Genomic DNA, 20,000 nt, shown 5'->3' with positions numbered 1-20,000 from the left:
GCTGGTAGCCCATGTACAAACTGGGGAACACATAAAATCCTCCACTTTGAAAATAAGCACACATGTGGAGTTAAAGGTAAATTGGCCATTTCAAATAAACATATTTGTACTTCAGTAAACATAAATAAACCATCTTAATTATCTCGGTGTTGTAAACATGCCAGACTGTAGTCTGTAACATGGATCGAGTGCTTTTATAAGATGACAGAAGCCCACATCTCCAATCACCCAAAACGGCTGCAAATCTTCAGCAGTAAACAGCCGCACTGCCCTTCTTATTTTATGTGTCTCTCTGAACCAGTTGGCTATGTCTGCTGCAGGATTCAGTGAGGGATTGTTGCTGTTTGGAGGACTTTATTACCTTCTCTGCTCTCCTGCTTCAGACAGTGATATTGCTGGGTGATGCGCTGCAGATGTGCAGTCATGGTTATGCGTGTAAAGCAATGCTTGCACACAGTTAGTTTTTGTCCACCGGTTTTTCTTTTATTGGCATTATACTTACCGGCAAAACTGAAATGTCCTCACACCGCAGATTCGAAAGACGCTGGCGATTCCTCGTTTTGTTGTCTCACTTCGCCGGCGCTGCCTCGTACTGTTGCCTCAGCCTCACTTCACCGGTGCTCGCCATGTTAAAGTGTGGAATGATGGTCAAGCGCCCCCTAACTTTAGAGCACAGTGATTGGATATTTACTCACGGGGAGGAGTTTCCTCATCTCAGCTCATGGATTTAGAGGCACACACAGTCAGTTCAGGGAGGTATAACACGCACAAAATATTTAAACGCAATTCACAAGCGCGTATTGAACCGTGGAGGTCGCACCGTACAGTTCAGTATTATATTGAGAACTTTGGCATCCCTAATATATATATATAAACAGTTGAAGTCAGAATTATTAGCCCCCCTGTTTATTTTTCCCCCCAATTTCTGTTTAACTGATCATTTTTTCAACACATTTCTAATCATAATAGAAAACCTGCTTTCATTCTAGCTGAAATAAAATAAATAAGACTTTCTGGAGAAGTACAAATATTATCAGACACACTGTGCCATACAGTTCTAGCGTTATGGATGTGACACTATTATCTTCCTTCTTCTGAAAGTCTTGATAGGACCACAGTGGAGTTATTTTTCCTTATTTCAGCAAATAATTCAATTTAATGTAAATTAATATTAAATTAATATCTAAATTTACCAAATGGTGACGACTTCACTGCTGAGAAACCTGGAAATGTGAAAAGGCTCCAATGCTTGTTGCTGGAATCTCACGTTAAGATTCAGCGTTACATTAATGCAGAGTCCTCATAAACCACCAAAACCAACACCTGTGTGAAGCTGTGGTTTATGAGGAAAAGTTCAGCTCCAACTCGAACACACACACACACACACACACACACACACATGCAGCGTTTGGATGTGCAGATTACAGGTTGCTATAGTTTCTGTGAGGCTGAAATCAAGCATTCGGCTAATCGGCTCAGGATAGGTCAAAGTCTGCTGGTGATCTGGAGCAGATAAACTGGGAATCGGGGCGGCGCGTTTGACAAAAGCGTTGGGCTCCGGCTTTGATGCGGCGCTGCGCTGAATGTGGAGAAACAGCCTGAGCTTTTGCTCAAACACACCGGTGTGAGACGCTCAATGGACACTATGGAGAGAGACCAGGCCCAAAAGAGTGCTGTTATCCTATTACTCATGTTGTGTTCTGCTTTCTCTCTCCGTCTCGCTCCGGGAAACGCTGACACGCACCGTAAATAACAAAAACACTCTTCACTCGCACCTGAAGTTCGTAAGTATGCTGAACCATCATTTGGCTTACAAGAGATAAATGTTTAGAAAAGACAAATGATATCAAATATAGTCTTCATTACTGTGTCCCATATGAGTTTCTCCAGTTTGTTATTAACTTATGACTTTATTTCAGCTGTTTATAATATGTCGGGGGTATTATAGTTAGCTAAATTTATTTTAATAAACACACACACACAGTGAATATAGACAATATATTGTATAATAATTTTTCCATATTTAAATACTGCACAATTACGAATTAAGATATTGCATGATTCTGGCTTAATATCGTACAATTATGAATTAAAATAACACACAACTCTGACTTAATGTCGCAAAATTATGAAATAAAATATTCCACAATTTCTACCTAATATCACACAATTACAAATTGGACTATCGCACAATTCCGACTTAAATATCGAACAATTCACACTTAAATATTGGACAATTCAGACTTAAATATCGCACAATTTACACTTAAATATTGGACAATTCAGACTTAAATATCGCACAATTTACACTTAAATATTAGACATTTCAGACTTAAATATCGCACAATTCACACTTAAATTTCACACAATTCCAACTTAAATATTACACAATTCAGACTTAAATATCGCACAATTTACACTTAAATATTGCAATTTTGAATTAAATATTGCACAATTACGACTTAAATATAACACAATTCCAACCTAAATATCGCACAGTTCCAATTTAAATATTGCATTATTCAGAATTAAATATCGCATGATTCAGAATTATATATCACACAATTCCGACTTAAATATCGAACATTTCTTAAATATCGCACAATTCAGACTTAAATAACGCACAATTTACACTTAAATTCCAATTTAAATATCGCATTATTTCTAATTAAATATAGCATTTTTAGAATTAAATATCGCAAGATCCAGAATTATATATCACACAATTCAGACCTAAATATTGCACGGTTTCGACTTAAATATTGCACGATTCAGATTTAAAAATCGCACAAGTTCAACTTAAATATTACACAATTCCAACTTAAATATCCCACAGTTCGACTTAAATATTTCATGTTTCAGAATTAAATATCACACGTTCAACTTAAATATTGCACAATTCACCCTTCAATCGTGCACAATTCACACTAAAATAAACTAGAAAAAAAGTCTTGCACAGTCACAAGTTTAGTGTGACGACAATGTTCACACACAACCATTAAAGTAAAAACATCACCAAACATCTTAAGTAACAGAAGGAAAGTTCATATATATTCAAATGTGGTATTATAAAATACTAAATGTGATATTTTTTAGGTTTTATGCGGTATTTTTATGTTTCATACTGTACATATATAAGAAACACGTATAACTGTGACATGCTGCTTAGACTGAAGCTGTCAGCGGTGTGATTGACAGTGCTGTGTTTGTATTAGTTTGTGTGTGTTAATGTGTGTATATGTTTGTATGTGTGTGCTGCAGACGGCGCTCCACTGGGCAGCGAAGCAAGGTCGCGTGGAGACGGTGGACATGATGGCACGGCGCGGGGCCGACATTAACCAGAGAGCAGTGAGACTCACACTCACATTTACACCTCTGCTGGAGACACAACACACACACACACACACACACACACACACACATACAGTATATAAACACACTCTGTGCTGTTGAACCTGCTCACGCTGACCACATCATGTGTGTTTACATGTAATTACACATTTTAACTCGAGTCCTTATCAGACGATTATTTTAGTATCACCGCAATAGTGTTACTTATTAAAATTAGTTCTTATCCAGATTGAGAGAAATTAGCGTTAAAACTGCAGTAATTACAAAATACAAGATGGTGCAAAAACTTTACCTATTTATATTTTAGATCAAATAAAATAAAACATTTTACATTGTAAAAAATTTCAGAAAAAAATATTCCGACTTAAATATCGTACAATTCTGAGTTAAATATCAAACAATTCTGAGTTAAATATCGCACAATTCCGACTTAAATATCGCACAATTCCGACTTAAATATCACACAATTTACACTTAAATATCGTACAATTCTGACTTAACTATCGCACAATTCTGACTTATATTGTACAATTCCAACTTAAATATCGCACAATTCAGACTTAAATATTGCACTATTCAGACTTAAATATCGTACAATTCTGACTTGAATATCGCACAATTCCAACTTAAACATCGCACAACTTAGACTTAAATATTGAACAATTCCAACTTAAATATTGCACAATTTAGACTTAAATATTGAACAATTCCAACTTAAATATTGCACAATTCAGACTTAAATATCGCACAATTCCGACTTAAATATCGCACAATTCCGACTTGAATATCGTACAATTCTGACTTAAATATTGCACTATTCAGACTTAAATATCGTACAATTCTGACTTGAATATCGCACAATTCTGACTTAAATATCGCACAATTCCAACTTAAACATCGCACAATTTAGACTTAAATATTGAACAATTCCAACTTAAATATTGCACAATTTAGTCTTAAATATTGCACAATTCAGACTTAAATATCGCACAATTCCGACTTAAATATCGCACAATTCCGACTTGAATATCGTACAATTCTGACTTAAATATTGCACTATTCAGACTTAAATATCGTACAATTCTGACTTGAATATCGCACAATTCTGACTTAAATATCGCACAATTCCAACTTAAACATCGCACAATTTAGACTTAAATATTGAACAATTCCAACTTAAATATTGCACAATTTAGACTTAAATATTGAACAATTCCAACTTAAATATTGCACAATTTAGTCTTAAATATTGCACAATTCAGACTTGAATATCGCACAATTCCGACTTAAATATCGCACAATTCCGACTTGAATATCGCACAATTCCGACTTAAATATCGCACAATTCCGACTTGAATATCGTACAATTCTGACTTAAATATTGCACTATTCAGACTTAAATATCGTACAATTCTGACTTGAATATCGCACAATTCTGACTTAAATATCGCACAATTCCAACTTAAACATCGCACAATTTAGACTTAAATATTGAACAATTCCAACTTAAATATTGCACAATTTAGACTTAAATATTGAACAATTCCAACTTAAATATTGCACAATTTAGTCTTAAATATTGCACAATTCAGACTTGAATATCGCACAATTCCGACTTAAATATCGCACAATTCCGACTTGAATATTGTACAATTCTGACTTAAATATCGCACAATTCCGACTTAAATATCACACAATTCCGACTTAAATATCTTACAATTCTGACTTAAATATCGCACAATTCCGACTTAAATATCGCACAATTCCGACTTAAATATCGCACAATTCAGACTGAAATATTGCACAATTCTGAGTTAAATAACCCATGATTCAGACTTTAATATCACAAGATTCTGACATAAATATTGCACAACTCTGACTTAAATATGGCAAGATTCAGACTTAAATGTTGCAAGATTCTGACTTTAATATCGTGTAATTCTGACTTAAATATCGCACCATTCAAACTCGCATATCACAAGATTCTGACATAAATATTGAACATAAATATCGCACCATTTAGACTAAAATATTGTACAATTTACACTTAAATATTGCACAATTCGGAATTAAATGTTTTGCATTTAAGACTTAAATATTGCACAAGTTTGACTGTATTAAATTTAAATCTCACACAGTCACAAGTTTAGTGCATATCTGCCAACACTCCTGTTTTTCCAGGGAGTGTCCCGTATTTCAGACCCATCTCCCGTATTGTACTGTCTAACAGAAAACTCCCGGAGTTCCACCCCCACTCCTCAGCTTTTTGGTACAGTCCATCTAGCTATTTGGTTCCTCGCTCTTCATTTCGCGCGCATTTTTCCCCCGCTCTTCACTTCACGCACACAACACCCCACCCAACCCCCAACCAACCAACATTTACTACGCGCACCAACAACCCCCCAAACCCCCCCACGCTCTTCACTTCGCGCACCCAACCCCCCCTCCCCCATTCACTACGTGCAACAACCCCCCACCCCCCTGGGCCCCGGCCTTCACTTCGAGCGCAGCCCCGGATAAAACCTCCCGGATTTTATGAACCAAATGTTGGCAGGTATGGTTTAGTGTAGAAACGACAATGTTCACACATAACCATTAAACTAATAATAATCATTGTGATTGCCAGGTCACTAGGTGGTGCTGTGATTTTTGTAAAGAAACGCTACGCATTTTTCCATGCAGTGTCACCTGTGCACAGAAGCAGAGTGGTGAGAGGAGTTTATTTGTGGACGCATCACCTCCTCTGTTTGCATAAACATTACCTCATGTTTATTTATTTATTCGCGATATTCCGAGCGTCCGGCAGTCAACTCACCTCATGAATATTATAATTTCCTGTATCAGAGATGCTCACATTGAGCAAATCCTGACGACTGTGAGATATAATCAAATCTGAACTATAAGTAGGGCCAGACAGAATCTGCGGACATTTTTTGTTATTTCTGCTGAGAAATTTTGTTAAAAATCTGCGGATTTATGCAGAATTATTTTGGGAGTATCATAACTAAAAACTTCATATATGAGGTAAAAAAATAATACCTTTAACTTTAACAAATCCAATTAGATCCACTTTATTTGGTAAACAAAGCAAGTCTCTCGTATAATATTTCTACTAAATGAAAGAAAATATTACTTTACAAACTATTGTGAATGAATCATGAATATTTTCATATTAGTCAATAATTATACTGAAATGAATTTAAAAACTGAATAAATATAAGTTCACACACATTTACACAAATAAACGATCAATGATGGGCTAAAAATCTGCAGAATTCCGACTTAAATATCGCACAGTTCCGAATTAAATATCGCACAATTTTTAACTTAAATATTGCACAATTCCGACTTAAATATTGCATTTTTAGAATTAAATATTGCATGATAAATATTGCATGATGATTTTTTTGAAGGGTTAGGGTTAGCATTAAGCTAACATCCTGGGATTTTTAACGACCACGGAGAGTCATAACCTAAGATTAACGTCTCATCTGCTCACTGAGCAGTATATTCACTATACCGGGGTGTTAGGACACACTGCTGGTCTCACTAACACCACATCCGGCAGCAACCTAGCTTTCCCGTGTGATCTCCCATCCAGCTAGTGACCGGACGCAGCCCTGCTTGGCTTCGGTGGGCGACCATGTGAGAGTTGCAGAGAGCTAGCTGCCGGCTATGCTAATATTATTATTGCTGTTGTCTTGATAGCACACACCGTACATTTATTGAATAACGAATACCAATAATCTGCTGACTTTATTGTCCAAACAATCATTTTCTGTTGTTGTTTGTAATCTTCTTCACTGCTTCTTTTAGAAATTTCACAGAATTATTTAGAAACGTTTCCTTAACCAACTTTACACAATGATAATAATGATAACAATAATAAGAGTTTCAAACATTTGAAATAACCCTTGATGCACGTGTGTCTTAAGTAAGAATCACAGGCCAGACTTTATAAATAAATTAAATAAGACTTTGGATGAGTGAATGTGTTTCTGTCCGCTAATCTCCTGTTCCTAATGTCTCAAGCTTCAGGATCACAGTCGAGCGCGCGCTCACTGCTTATTGCCTTCATAATTACATAATTAACTTTTGCTCTCTAATCGTTATGGGGCTAATGGTGCTCTTCAAGCTCAGGCTCCTCTGGGCAGAAATCAAATCAAAAAATCAATAATCCATGAGCGCCGTCAGGATCTGACTCGCAAACACATGAGGCCAGAGATTCTTCTGCGCCTCATTTTCCTGCTCGTCTTCTCCTGGACGTCTTTGTTACATTAGGACTTGGCCCGTGTGGAATCTGTGTGCACTGAAACCCGCCGCTTTGTAGCCCATCATTGAGTCTGTTCATTCACTTGTGTTAATGTGTGTTTTTTCATCAATTTCGATAATATTATTGACTAATGAAAGTGTCGTATATAATTTGTTTACAGTTTATAAAGTAATAGTTCCTTCTTATAGTAGATATATTATATGAGAGACTTGCTTCGATGTCGTTGATCTAATTGGATTTGCATTGTTAAGGTTACTGTATGCTGAATCCGAAATTATCGTTTGTTGTTTTCACACACTAAAAATAAATTCGGCCTCAGGTGTGTGTCTTCATACATTTGACGAACTGCTCATAGACATTATGATAGAAAGCGTGCTCCGCTTTCGGTTTGTTGCTTTGATACGTCATCGCGGCCGCCTTCTACTATAATGTCATATGATATGCCAGTCTCTGTTTAGGATTTGTTTACGTATGTGAATGTGTGAAGTATCACAAGCAATGAATCAAATGTCCACTCATTTCCTGAAATAGACTTTGGGATAGTCCAGCGCAGCTCTTTGATAATGAGCTGAACTCTCCTTATTGGTTGAACACATTATGCAGCCTGTTCCTCTTCCTGTTTCTACTTTGGAGAGAAGAGTAGAACGTACAGTATCACTGCTTTAACTGACTGCGAAATGTTTTGAGTTTTTTCGTAATGGATTGATTTATACGCATCGGACTCAGTGTGCAACGTTTGTTTACGTCATAGATTTTTTGCATGTTTACAAAAAAAACAAAAAACATTTGAACATTTTAGACTTGAGTGTGGAATGACCTTAAACATTAAATAAAAGTTAAAGTATTTTTTATTTATTTTATATATAAATTTTTAGTTATGGTACTTGCAAAATCTGCTGATTTTTTACTAAATTCTCCCTAGAAATAGCAAAAAATGTCTGCAGATTCTGTCTGGCCCTAATTATAACTAGTTTATTGTGTGAATTTTATTTATTTATTTATTTTTTTACAGTTGAAACCAGAAGTTTACAAACACAAAGAAAAGAACATAAACATAAATCAGACTAAACGTTTACTATTTTAGGTCCGTTAGGATTACCTAAATGATTTACATTTGCTAAATGCCAGAATGATGAGAGTGTGTGGTGTGCGGTCTGGTGCAATATGTCTGTCGTCACATCATCCAGGTGGATGCTGCACACTGGTGGTGGATGAGGAGATTCCCCCCCACTGTGTAAAGTGCTTTCAGCACCCAGAAAAGCGCTGTATAAGTGCTAGAATTATTATTATTGATTATTTGTGTTTCTTTTTTCATTGCAATACCGACACCTTTCCCTGGCCTTCTAGCATGTAAGTACACTTCATTTGATCCAGCACATCTTAGTTTGGTCCAGTTTGCATATAAATCAAGTATTACACACACTGTAAAACCCAAAAAGTAAAGTAACTCGAACCATTTGACCATTGACCAACAAACCATTTAAGTTCAAAAGCTAATCCTCATGAGTACTGTGAGGTTACTCCATTTAAGTTGAAGTAATGAGGTATTTAATTAACTCATTACCTTCAACACTGAGGTCAAAACTCTTCACAAATGAGTAGAACTAACTTTCAGTACATTTTGAGTTAACGACACTCATTTCTTTTAATGAGCTGACTGTTGGGTTTTACAGTGGATTATCCCCAATATACTGTATATATTCCCATTAAACATGATATAATAGAAGGTCAGCGTAATCATTTCTGTCTCCCTCACCTTGATGCTTCACATGCGCTAGCTTGAGAAGCAGATCTGTAGTTTAGACTTCTGTTGTGTTTCTGCTAATTTTCTCTCTAAAACCGTCTGTTTTTCTGCTAATGATGAGCTCTGCTGGTCTCTGTTGTCTTCCTGAAGGGGGTGAGTCTGTTTTCAGCTTTTTTTCACCTGTTAGGGCAAACTCACGTTTGGTATAGTTAGGAGGGAGTGAGCGGTTCATTTGTGAATGAATATCCGTTATGAAACATGTCAACTTCTGCTAATTCATGCTAGTGATGCTTAAATATCGCACAATTTACGCTTGAATATCGCACAATTCCGACTTAAATATCACACAATTCCGACTTAAATATCGTACAATTCCGACTTAAATATCACACAATTCCGACTTAAATATCACACAATTCCGACTTAAATATCGCACAGTTCTGACTTAAATATCGCACTATTCCGACTTAAATATCGCACAATTTACACTTAAATATTGCACAATTTCGACTTAAATATCGTACAGTTTACACTTAAATATTGCACAATTTCAAGTTAAATATCGCATAATTCCGACTTAAATATCGCACAATTACGACTTAAATATCGCACAATTTACACTTAAATATCGCATAATTCCGACTTAAATATCACACAATTTACACTTAAATATCACACAATTCCAACTTAAATATTGCACAATTACGACCTAAATATTGCACAATTTACACTTAAATATCACACAATTCCGACTCAAATATCGCACAATTCCGACTTGAATATCGCACAATTTACACTTAAAGATCGTACAATTCCGACTTAAATATCTCACAATTTCGACTGAAATATCTCACAATTTCAAGTTAAATATCGAACTATTTACACTTAAATATTGCACAGTTTTAAGTTAAATATCGCACAATTCCGACTTAAATATCACACAATTCCGACTTAAATATCACACAATTCCGACTTAAATATCGCACAGTTCTGACTTAAATATCGCACAGTTCTGACTTAAATATCGCACAGTTCTGACTTAAATATCGCACTATTCCGACTTAAATATCGTACAGTTTACACTTAAATATTGCACAATTTCAAGTTAAATATCGCATAATTCCGACTTAAATATCGCACAATTACGACTTAAATATCGCACAATTTACACTTAAATATCGCATAATTCCGACTTAAATATCACACAATTTACACTTAAATATCACACAATTCCAACTTAAATATTGCACAATTACGACCTAAATATTGCACAATTTACACTTAAATATCACACAATTCCGACTCAAATATCGCACAATTCCGACTTGAATATCGCACAATTTACACTTAAAGATCGTACAATTCCGACTTAAATATCTCACAATTTCGACTGAAATATCTCACAATTTCAAGTTAAATATCGAACTATTTACACTTAAATATTGCACAGTTTTAAGTTAAATATCGCACAATTCCGACTTAAATATCGCACTTTTACACTTAAATATCGCACAATTTCAACTTAAATATCGCACAAATTACACTTAAATATCGCACAATTCCGACTTATATCACACAATTCCGACTTATATCACACAATTCCGACTTAAATATCGCACAAATTACACTTAAAAATTGCACAATTTACACTTAAATATCGCACAATTCTGACTTAAATATCGCACAATTTACACTTAAATATCGTACAATTCAGACTTAAATATTGCACAATTACAACTTAAATATCGCACATTTCTGATTTCAATATCACAATTTACACTTAAATATCGCACAATTCCAACTTAAATATTGCACAATTTCGACTTATATACGTCAGTTTCAACTTAAATATCCCACTTACATTACGTATAGTTGGGAGGGAGGGAGCGATGCATTTGTGAATGAATCTCCTTTATGAAACATGTCAACTTCTGCTAATTCATGCTAGTGATGGTGTTAAGCGTGTTTGTAACGTGGATTCATGCTAGTAACATGTTAACACAAGCAGGATTATAACATAGGGCTGACATGTTTCATTAACATGCAAATTCATGTTAGCAACATGGTAAAAGATGCCAACAAAATATTAAAACATCATAGCATCTGTGCTAAAAATGTTAGCAGCATGCTAAAACCTTAGCAAGATGATAAAACTTACATAAATGTATTTATTTTAACATTCATATCCTGAATTATAGACTCATTATGACTGTGTTGATGCATCATTTGACTGTCGTTGAAACATAACAACATGCTAGTGATGTAAACAATCTTTAACAATATGATAAGTCTTAAGAGCATGCTAATAACCTTGCTACATGCTAGAACATTATTTGTAAGTGGTCTGTTTAGCATTCAGTTCAGTGAATGGCAGGTGCTATATTAGCGGTGTTTGTGTGTCTGGATTTGTCAGTCAATCTCGTTAAACTAAACTCACCTTGATCTCCATTGGCTCCTATGCAACCCGGACGTCTCTCCAGGCCTTCACTTATCCTGACGCATCAAAGAGTTTGTGACCTTTCCTCAAATGTCAGCGCTAGGACTCGTGTAGTAATGAGGAGTCGAGCAGAGGGACGTCCACTTTAACCTTTAAGGCCACAGAATCAGGATGAGACTAAGCTGTTAGCAACCACGCTACACTGTGCTAATCACTAAACGCCGGTGGTTTTAGGCCACCTGGCTTAGGAAATATGAATATTGACACCAGATGACAGTAGTGTTTCAGTCGCTCAAAAAAAAAACAACACAAACCTGACTCGAGAGGCCAAAAGCATTGACCATTAACCTACAGTCATGAGTCTATGATTCAGGTTATGAACGTGAACAATGTCATTGTGTGGGTTCGAGCGTTCATATTAATAAGATACTATATCATTCAGATGATGCTCTAGGCTAGTTTTTAACAGCAGATGGCGCTCCATGCTAGTTTTTACAGCAAATAGCACTGTAGGCTAGCTTTTAATAGCAGATGGCATTCTAGGTGGGTTTTAGAGCAGACGACGCTTTAGACTAGAGTTTAACAGCAGATGCCGCTCTAGGCTAGAGTTTAACAGCAGATGATGCTCTAGGCTAGTTTATTAACAGCAGATGGCGCTTTAGGCTAGTTTTTAACAGCAGATGGCACTGTAGGCCAGCTTTTAATAGCAGATATCATTCTAGGTTAGTTTTTAACAGCAGATGGGGCTCTTGGCTAGTTTTTAACAGCAGACGGCGCTCTGGGCTAGTTTTTAACCGCACACGGTGCTCTAGGCTAGTTTATTAACAGCAGCTGGTGCTCTAGGATATTTTTTTATACAGCAGACGGCGATCTAGGCTAGTTTTTAACAGCGGATAGTGCCCTAGGCTAGTTTTTTAACAGCAGATGGTGCTCTAGACTAGATTTAACAGCTGTTTTTATTAATAGTAGACTGTGCTCTAGGCTATTTTGTTTACAGCAGATGGCGTTCTATCTCTAGTTTTTAACAGCAGACGGCGCTCTAGGCTAGTTTTTAATAATAGACTGTGCTCTTGACTTGTTTATTAACAGCTGATGGTGCTCTAGACTAGTTTTTTCTACGGCAGTCGGCACTCTAGGCTAGTTTTAAACCATGGATGGTGCTCTAGACTAGTTTATAACAACAGAAGGTGCTCTAGGCTAGTTTTAAACAGCAGAGGGCGCTCTAGGGTAGTTGTTAACAGCAGATGGTGCTCTAGGCTTTTTTTTTTTTTTGTACAGCAGAAGGCGCTCTAGGCTAGAGTTTAACAGCATATGGCGTTCTAGGCTAGTTTTAACAGCAGACAGATCTCTAGGGCTAGTTTTTAACATCAGATGATGCTCTAGACTCTTTTATTAACAGCAGACAGTGCTCTAGACTAGTTTTTTCTACAGCAGATGGCGCTCAAGACCAGTTTTTAACAGCGGGTGGTGCTCTAGGCTAGTTTTTAACAGCAGACGGCGCTGTATGCAGCCATTAAGTGCGTGTCTCCAATTCATTACACACATCTCAAACCTACAACAGTCATTTATATAGTTAAACAATACAGTTTGTGTTGTCATATTTTCTGTCTTTTTGTAGATATATTGCATGAGACCTGCTTCGTTTACCATACAAAGTTGATCTAATTGGCTTTGCATTGCAAACCTCAAGTTAAATAATTATTATATTATTTCAAGTTTTTAGTTGAGACTTTTCCTTCATTCTGCAGATTTTTTTTGTTCAAAAGTCATTATCAGTGTTAAGTTCATTTAATGTTGATAATATGATCGCTCATGCTTCTCTCTTCCTCCGCAATCACACGGCTCATCAGCGTCGTGAGCAATCCAATGCTAACTGTAAAACAAACAGACAGAAAGAGTGATGATGTGAAGCATGATGAAGCTCCCGCCGAGCGCTAATGTTCCTCAGAAAGCAGCTGTTTGTGACTGACGGATCCTGCCGAGGCTTTGGCTCTGGTGTTAATGCGCTAGCGTTCCGTCGTCACAGCGGGTCTCGCGCTCTGCTTAAGCGGAGAAATGCACTACGATGGCGACGGTGGCACGCAGTGGCTGTGAAATGACGTCCAGCTGTTTTTAATAGTCTCTCATGATGCACTGACAGAGAACAAGAGTCGCTGTCATTTCTATATGTCTGACAACACTGATCACATTCATTCAGATGATGATGGACAATGTGTAGAGATCCACATCTCTGGATGTACTCTGACCTGTGTGTGTGTGTTTGCATCTTTGTGAGTGTATATGTGTGAAAGTGTCTTTGGGTGTGTATGCTTGTGTATGTTTTTGCGTGCAGGAGGGTGTATGTATTTGTTTCTTTGTGTGTGTGCGCTTGTATATTTGTTTTTGTGTGTGCTTGTGTATATTCGTGTGTGTTTGTGTGCATGTGTCTGTGTAAATGTTTGTGTGTGGGTTTGTTTTTGTGTCTTTGGCTGTGTATGTTTGTGTATTGGTGTATATTTGAGTTAAGTTGTGTGTATGTGGTGTCAGTTTATATATCTTTCTGTGTGTTTGTGTGCATGTTTTTGGGTGTATGCTTGTGTGTGTGTATATGTATATATGTATATACTATGTATGTGTGTCTATACTTGTGCATGGTGTTGGTTGTGTGTGTATGTGTATACTGGTGTATGTTGTTTTTTGGGTGAACTAATATATTTGTGTGTGTGTGTGTGTAAGTGCGTATTTGTGGAGATTTGCATGTGTATGTTTGTAAATGTATATATATATATGTATGTATGTGTATGTATATATATATATATATATGTATATGTATATATATATATATATATATATATATATATATATATATATATATGTATGTATGTATGTATGTATGTATGTATGTATGTATGTATGTATGTATGTATGTATGTATGTATGTATGTATGTATGTATGTATGTATGTATGTATGTATGTATGTATGTATGTGTGTGTTTGTGTAAACTTGTGCACATGTATGTGGGTGTATGTTTGTGTATCCGGGTGAGTGTATTTGTGTGTGTGTCTATACTTGTGCATGGTGTTGGTTGTGTGTGTATGTGTATACTCGTGTATGTTGTTTTTTGGGTGAACTAATATATTTGTGTGTGTGTGTGTGTAAGTGCGTATTTGTGGAGATTTGCATGTGTATGTTTGTAAATATCTATGTGTTTTTTTTGCATGTTTGTGTTTCTTTCTGTGTGCTTGTGTATGTGGGTGTAAGTTTGTGTGCATGTGTCTTTGGGTGGATGTGCATGTGGATGTATGTTTGCATTTGTGTGTGTATGTGTGTGTTATGCATGTTTCTGTATCTTTGTGTGCGTGCTTATGTGTGTGTTTGTTTGGGTATGTTTGTGTACATGTGTCTTTGGGTGTGTACTTGTGTTTGAGTGCTTGTGTATGTGGGTGTATGTTTGTGTGTGTGTTTGTGTATATGTGTGTATCTTTGTGTTTGTGGGTGAATGTTTGTATATCTTTGTGTTTGTAGGTGTGTGTTTGTATATCTGTGTGTTTGTGGGTGAATGTTTGTATATGTGTGTGTGTGGGTGAATGTTTGTATATCTTTGTGTTTTTAGGTGTGTGTTTGCAGGTGTGTGTTTGTATATCTGTGTATTTGTGGGTGAATGTTTGTATATCTGTGTGTGTGTTTGTGTATATGTGTGTATCTTTGTGTTTGTGGGTGTGTGTTTGTATATCTTTGTGTTTGTGGGTGTGTGTTTGTATATCTTTGTGTTTGTGGGTGTGTGTTTGTATATGTGTGTGTGGGTGAATGTTTGTATATGTGTGTGTGTGGGTGAATGTTTGTATATCTTTGTGTGTTTGGGTGAATGTTTGTATATCTTTGTGTGTTTGGGTGAATGTTTGTATATCTTTGTGTGTTTGGGTGAATGTTTGTATATCTTTGTGTTTGTAGGTGTGTGTTTGTATATCTTTGTGTGTTTGGGTGAATGTTTGTATATCTTTGTGTGTTTGGGTGAATGTTTGTATATCTTTGTGTTTGTAGGTGTGTGTTTGTATATCTTTGTGTTTGTGGGTGAATGTTTGTATATGTGTATTTGTGGGTGAATGTTTGTATATCTGTGTGTGTGTTTGTGTATATGTGTGTATCTTTGTGTTTGTGGGTGAATGTTTGTATATCTTTGTGTTTGTAGGTGTGTGTTTGTATATCTTTGTGTTTGTGGGTGAATGTTTGTATATGTGTGTGTTTGCGGGTGTGTGTTTGTATATCTTTGTGTTTGTAGGTGTGTGTTTGTATATCTGTGTGTTTGGGTAAATGTTTGTGTATGTGTGTGTGGGTGAATGTTTGTATATCTGTGTGTGTGTGGGTGAATGTTTGTATATGTGTGTTTGTGTGTGTGGGTGAATGTTTGTATATCTGTGTGTTTGTAGGTGTGTGTTTGTATATCTGTGTGTTTGTGGGTAAATGTTTGTGTATGTGTGTGTTTGTGGGTGAATGTTTGTATATGTGTGTGTGTGGGTGGGTGAATGTTTGTATATCTGTGTGTTTGTAGGTGTGTTTGTATATCTGTGTGTGTGTGGGTGAATGTTTGTATATGTGTGTGTTTGTATATTTTTGTGTTTGTGGGTGTGTGTTTGTATATCTTTGTGTTTATGTTTATGAGTGTATGTTTATTTGTATATGTTTGTATATCTTTGTGTTTGTATATATTTTCTATAAATATTTTTGTGTTTGTGTGTGTAAAACTTTGTGTTTATGGGTGTAAGTTTGTGTGTTTTGTGTATATGGGTGAATGTTTATATATCTTTGTGTTTGTGTATGTTTGTATATGTTTGTATTTGTGGGTGTATATCTTTGTGTTTTTGTATAGGGGTGTATGCTTATATATCTTTGTGTATGTTTATATCTTTGTGTGTGTGTGTGTTTTTGTGTGAGTGTATTTGTGCGTATATTTGTGAAGTGACGTATTTTGCGTACATGTGTGTGTTTGCAGGGCTACACACCGCTTCATCTGGCTTCAATCCACGGACATGAGCAGGTCCTCCAGCTCCTCATCAATAACTACAGTAAGCTGATTCTCAGAGGATACTCTGGATTAAAGAAACCGGTCTCTGCATGGCCAAACACAGTCTCAATTCATAAAAAAGGTCATAATTGTAGTGGAGTGTGGTGTTATTCATGATTTATCTGTGCAGGACTTTATTTTGGGTAAATCACTTGTTAGCCTCCCCTCCCTCTTCAACAGCAGCTGTTCTCTGATTGGTGTTCTGATTGGCTTGAGGGTGGGATCATCCTGTCACTCACACAAAGTCCACCAATAGTGTTGTGACTTTAGAGCAAAAATGGATCATTTAGCTAGTGACGGCTGTTGGCAAGAAACCAAAACAACAACACTGTTTTCATTACAAATGTGAAAGACATCCAAATTTACACGACAGAGCCAAATACATTTGAGGGAAAAGAGAATTACAAGCAGTACATACAATAAAACAAAAGTAGCTCTTGCTACTATTCGGATGTCTATTAGTTTTTTTTTTTTATTCTGCGTGTTGCAGGCTGTAGGTCACAGGACATCTCCACTATCCTCAAATTCCCAAGAAAATTCAGAAACAGTGGATCAGGGATCTAGAAAACAGAAGAAAGTGTTATGGAATACAAAACAAAACAGTGAAGGAAGGCATGATTGGTACTGAAGGTTAATTATGATTGACATCTACGCAGACGAATAGGAATCCAGAGGGCGTGACCCTTATAAATACTGACAGAGAGAGAGCAAGAGCACACAAAACACAGACAACTAACAAACCAATCAAAGCCCCGCCTACATTTGTTCTCATCCAATCAAATACAGCTTCTGTATCATGATGACATTAACCCTTGTGTGATTTGGGCACAACTTTCAGCAAATGGAGTTTGGTGACATCTTATTTTGACTGGAGAAATGTATTACCCTTTGGTTATGTTGGGGGCTGTTTTTGCCCCATTGACTTCCATTTTAACCACATTAATTGAAGGAAAAGCCATGTCAGCATTTAATCATGCATTGTTGCTGGGTTTCTCTGTTGGGAAGAGGGCAGATTTGTGATTTTTACGGTTAATCATCAGATGCAGTGCAAAAAAAGAAGAGCTTAATTTCTGGCTTTTATATGGAGCATTGTGTGCGAGAGCTTTGCACTCTAGATTTTCTCAGACAGACTGTAACAAAGCAAAATAAGCAGCTCAGCTCTCAGAACACAGTGTATTTCTGCACACACACTATAATCTGCTGTTTTACTCCATATAAAGGCCAGAACCGTGTTTGCACAGGCCTAGCTAAGGGGTTAATGCTGACAACTGATGCCCAACTGTAAAAATTACCTTACTTTTTCTCATGAGGGAAACCACCGACAGTCAAGAATGCATGCTTATATGCTGTCACGGCTTTGCAATCATAAAATGTGATTATAATGGAAGTCAATGGGGCAAAAACAGCCCCCAACATAACCAAAGGCGAGTAGATTTGAACAGTACACAAGGCTTTAAAAGTTGACGATAATCACTGCATATAAACAGTGTAGTAAGGATAAACACTTCTTAGTTAAAATATTCAATATTTCGGCATTGTAACGTTATGTGGCACAACCAACTTTGGGAAATATGCAAGGAAAATGACATTTGATTAAAAGCCCAAAGGAAAAATGACATCTCTACATCGTTCCTTTGCCAAACGATGCATCCTACTATAATAGTTCAGGGGTCTGTTGTTCGTAGCTCGCTTAAATGATCTAAAATGACTTGGCAGATCCTGGATCTTTGATCTTGATAACTGATCTCTGGTTAATTTGGTTTTTAAAACACGAATCAGATTACACTGCAAAAAATACTTTCCTTACTTAGATTTTTTGTCTTGTTTCGAGTGCAAATATCTAAAAATTCTCAAATTAAGAACCATTTTCTAGACAAGCAAACATATAGTCTTGTTTTGAGAAATAATATGCTAATATTAAGTGAGCTTTTCCTTAAAACAAGCAAAATAATCTTATGTCAAAAGGAAAAAACAGAATATTTTGCTTACCCCACTGGCAGATTATTATGCTTGTTTTAAGGAAAGACTCACTTAATATTGGCATATTATTTCTCAAAGCAAGACAATATGTTTTGCTTGTCTAGAAAATGCTCCTTGATTTAAGAATTTTTAGATATTTGTACTTAAAACAAGACAAAAAATCTAAATAAGAAAAGCATTTTTGCAGTGTAGAATGTCTGGATGAACTGATCTGAGATCTCTGCGTGTGTTGTAAATGACAGATCTATCCATCCTCGAAATCATGATCAGCAATGCAACGATTGGCTGACGGAACAGCAGCGTAATGACATCATCTGATTAATATTCAATTATTCATGTGAGCTAAATTATATCAAATTCGCAGTAAACAGTTTATTAATAATGATATAACTTTCCACCTTTGCTGTGGGCTGCAGGCTTTACACTTTCATGTGACAAGAGCATTTACTTTGACATTCTAGATCGCATTTTCTTTATTATAGTAGCCTAGGCCTGTTTTAATATCTTAACTGGCGTAAGGAATTTCAATTATTGCAACTTTTGCAAAGCATCAAATCACAGTCATATTAGCTGTCAAAACATGTTCATGACTGCATAACTTATTCCTTTATAAGAACAAACAAACAGTCAAATATTGCGCATGTCTATTATCACACAGAAAGTGTACTTTAGCTAGATCAGTACCTTAAAATAGTATGCATATGTATCTAAACATCCATATTAATAAATGTCTCTTTGATCCCCTTAGGGATAACCACCCCGTTTTGTACTTTTATTTAAATTAAAATATTTTACTTTATTAAGTTTTATTTATATATATATTTTTTTAAATGTATATGTATAAACATAAATATTATTAACTATTTATTATTAAATAATAAATGTGTATATATATACATTTTTAAAACTATTTTCTCAGGTGTATATAATTAATAGGTTACTACTGTAAGAAAATATCAGCATTCGGCACATACTTTTTGCATTACTTTTGCTTGAAATGAGCCGATCTAATCCTGTTTATATGAAATAAACCTGCTCACAAGCAGGTTTGGGCTACCAGAACTGTTGCTAACTCTCGGATGAGTTTTAAAGAAAGAAACAATCCTGCATCGTGTCAAATCGTCAATAATTAAACCCAGCTAACGGAGAAATCTACGTATTAAAAACAGACC

General features: G+C 36.0%; 3 protein-coding genes and 1 long non-coding RNA gene across 11 annotated transcripts in view; 3 read left to right on the top strand and 1 right to left on the bottom strand.

Moving 5' to 3' along the window:
- The window catches only part of mphosph6 (M-phase phosphoprotein 6), a 365,175-nt gene that overhangs the window by 56,759 nt on the left and 288,416 nt on the right, over window positions 1-20,000 (top strand). The window lies entirely within an intron of this gene.
- Window positions 1-20,000, top strand: part of dus2 (dihydrouridine synthase 2) — a 255,375-nt gene that overhangs the window by 179,601 nt on the left and 55,774 nt on the right. The window lies entirely within an intron of this gene.
- The window catches only part of LOC110438397 (uncharacterized), a 140,074-nt gene that overhangs the window by 112,077 nt on the left and 7,997 nt on the right, over window positions 1-20,000 (top strand). For 5 of the 7 annotated variants that reach the window (XM_073943421.1, XM_073943422.1, XM_073943423.1 and 2 more), the window contains 2 exons: window positions 3,262-3,348; window positions 16,777-16,849. In XM_073943421.1, coding sequence (XP_073799522.1) covers window positions 3,262-3,348; window positions 16,777-16,849 — 160 coding nt within the window. Of the gene's footprint in view, window positions 1-3,261; window positions 3,349-8,971; window positions 12,094-16,776; window positions 16,850-20,000 lie in introns of those variants that run through there. The other 2 variants (XM_073943426.1, XR_012400545.1) reach the window with 2 other exon arrangements.
- Window positions 16,944-20,000, bottom strand: part of LOC137489387 (uncharacterized) — a 135,162-nt gene continuing 132,105 nt past the window's right edge. For both annotated transcript variants that reach the window (XR_012400548.1, XR_012400546.1), the window contains 2 exons: window positions 17,267-17,408; window positions 16,944-17,148 (listed from right to left, as the gene is read on the bottom strand). This is a non-coding gene — a long non-coding RNA (uncharacterized lncRNA). The remainder of the gene's footprint in view (window positions 17,149-17,266; window positions 17,409-20,000) is intronic.

The sequence above is a fragment of the Danio rerio genome, chromosome 25, assembly GCF_049306965.1.
Source record: "Danio rerio strain Tuebingen ecotype United States chromosome 25, GRCz12tu, whole genome shotgun sequence".
Classification (NCBI taxonomy): Eukaryota; Metazoa; Chordata; class Actinopteri; order Cypriniformes; family Danionidae; genus Danio; species Danio rerio.
Note: the sequence above shows the minus strand (reverse complement) of the source record. Positions and strands in the feature narration are given on the sequence as shown.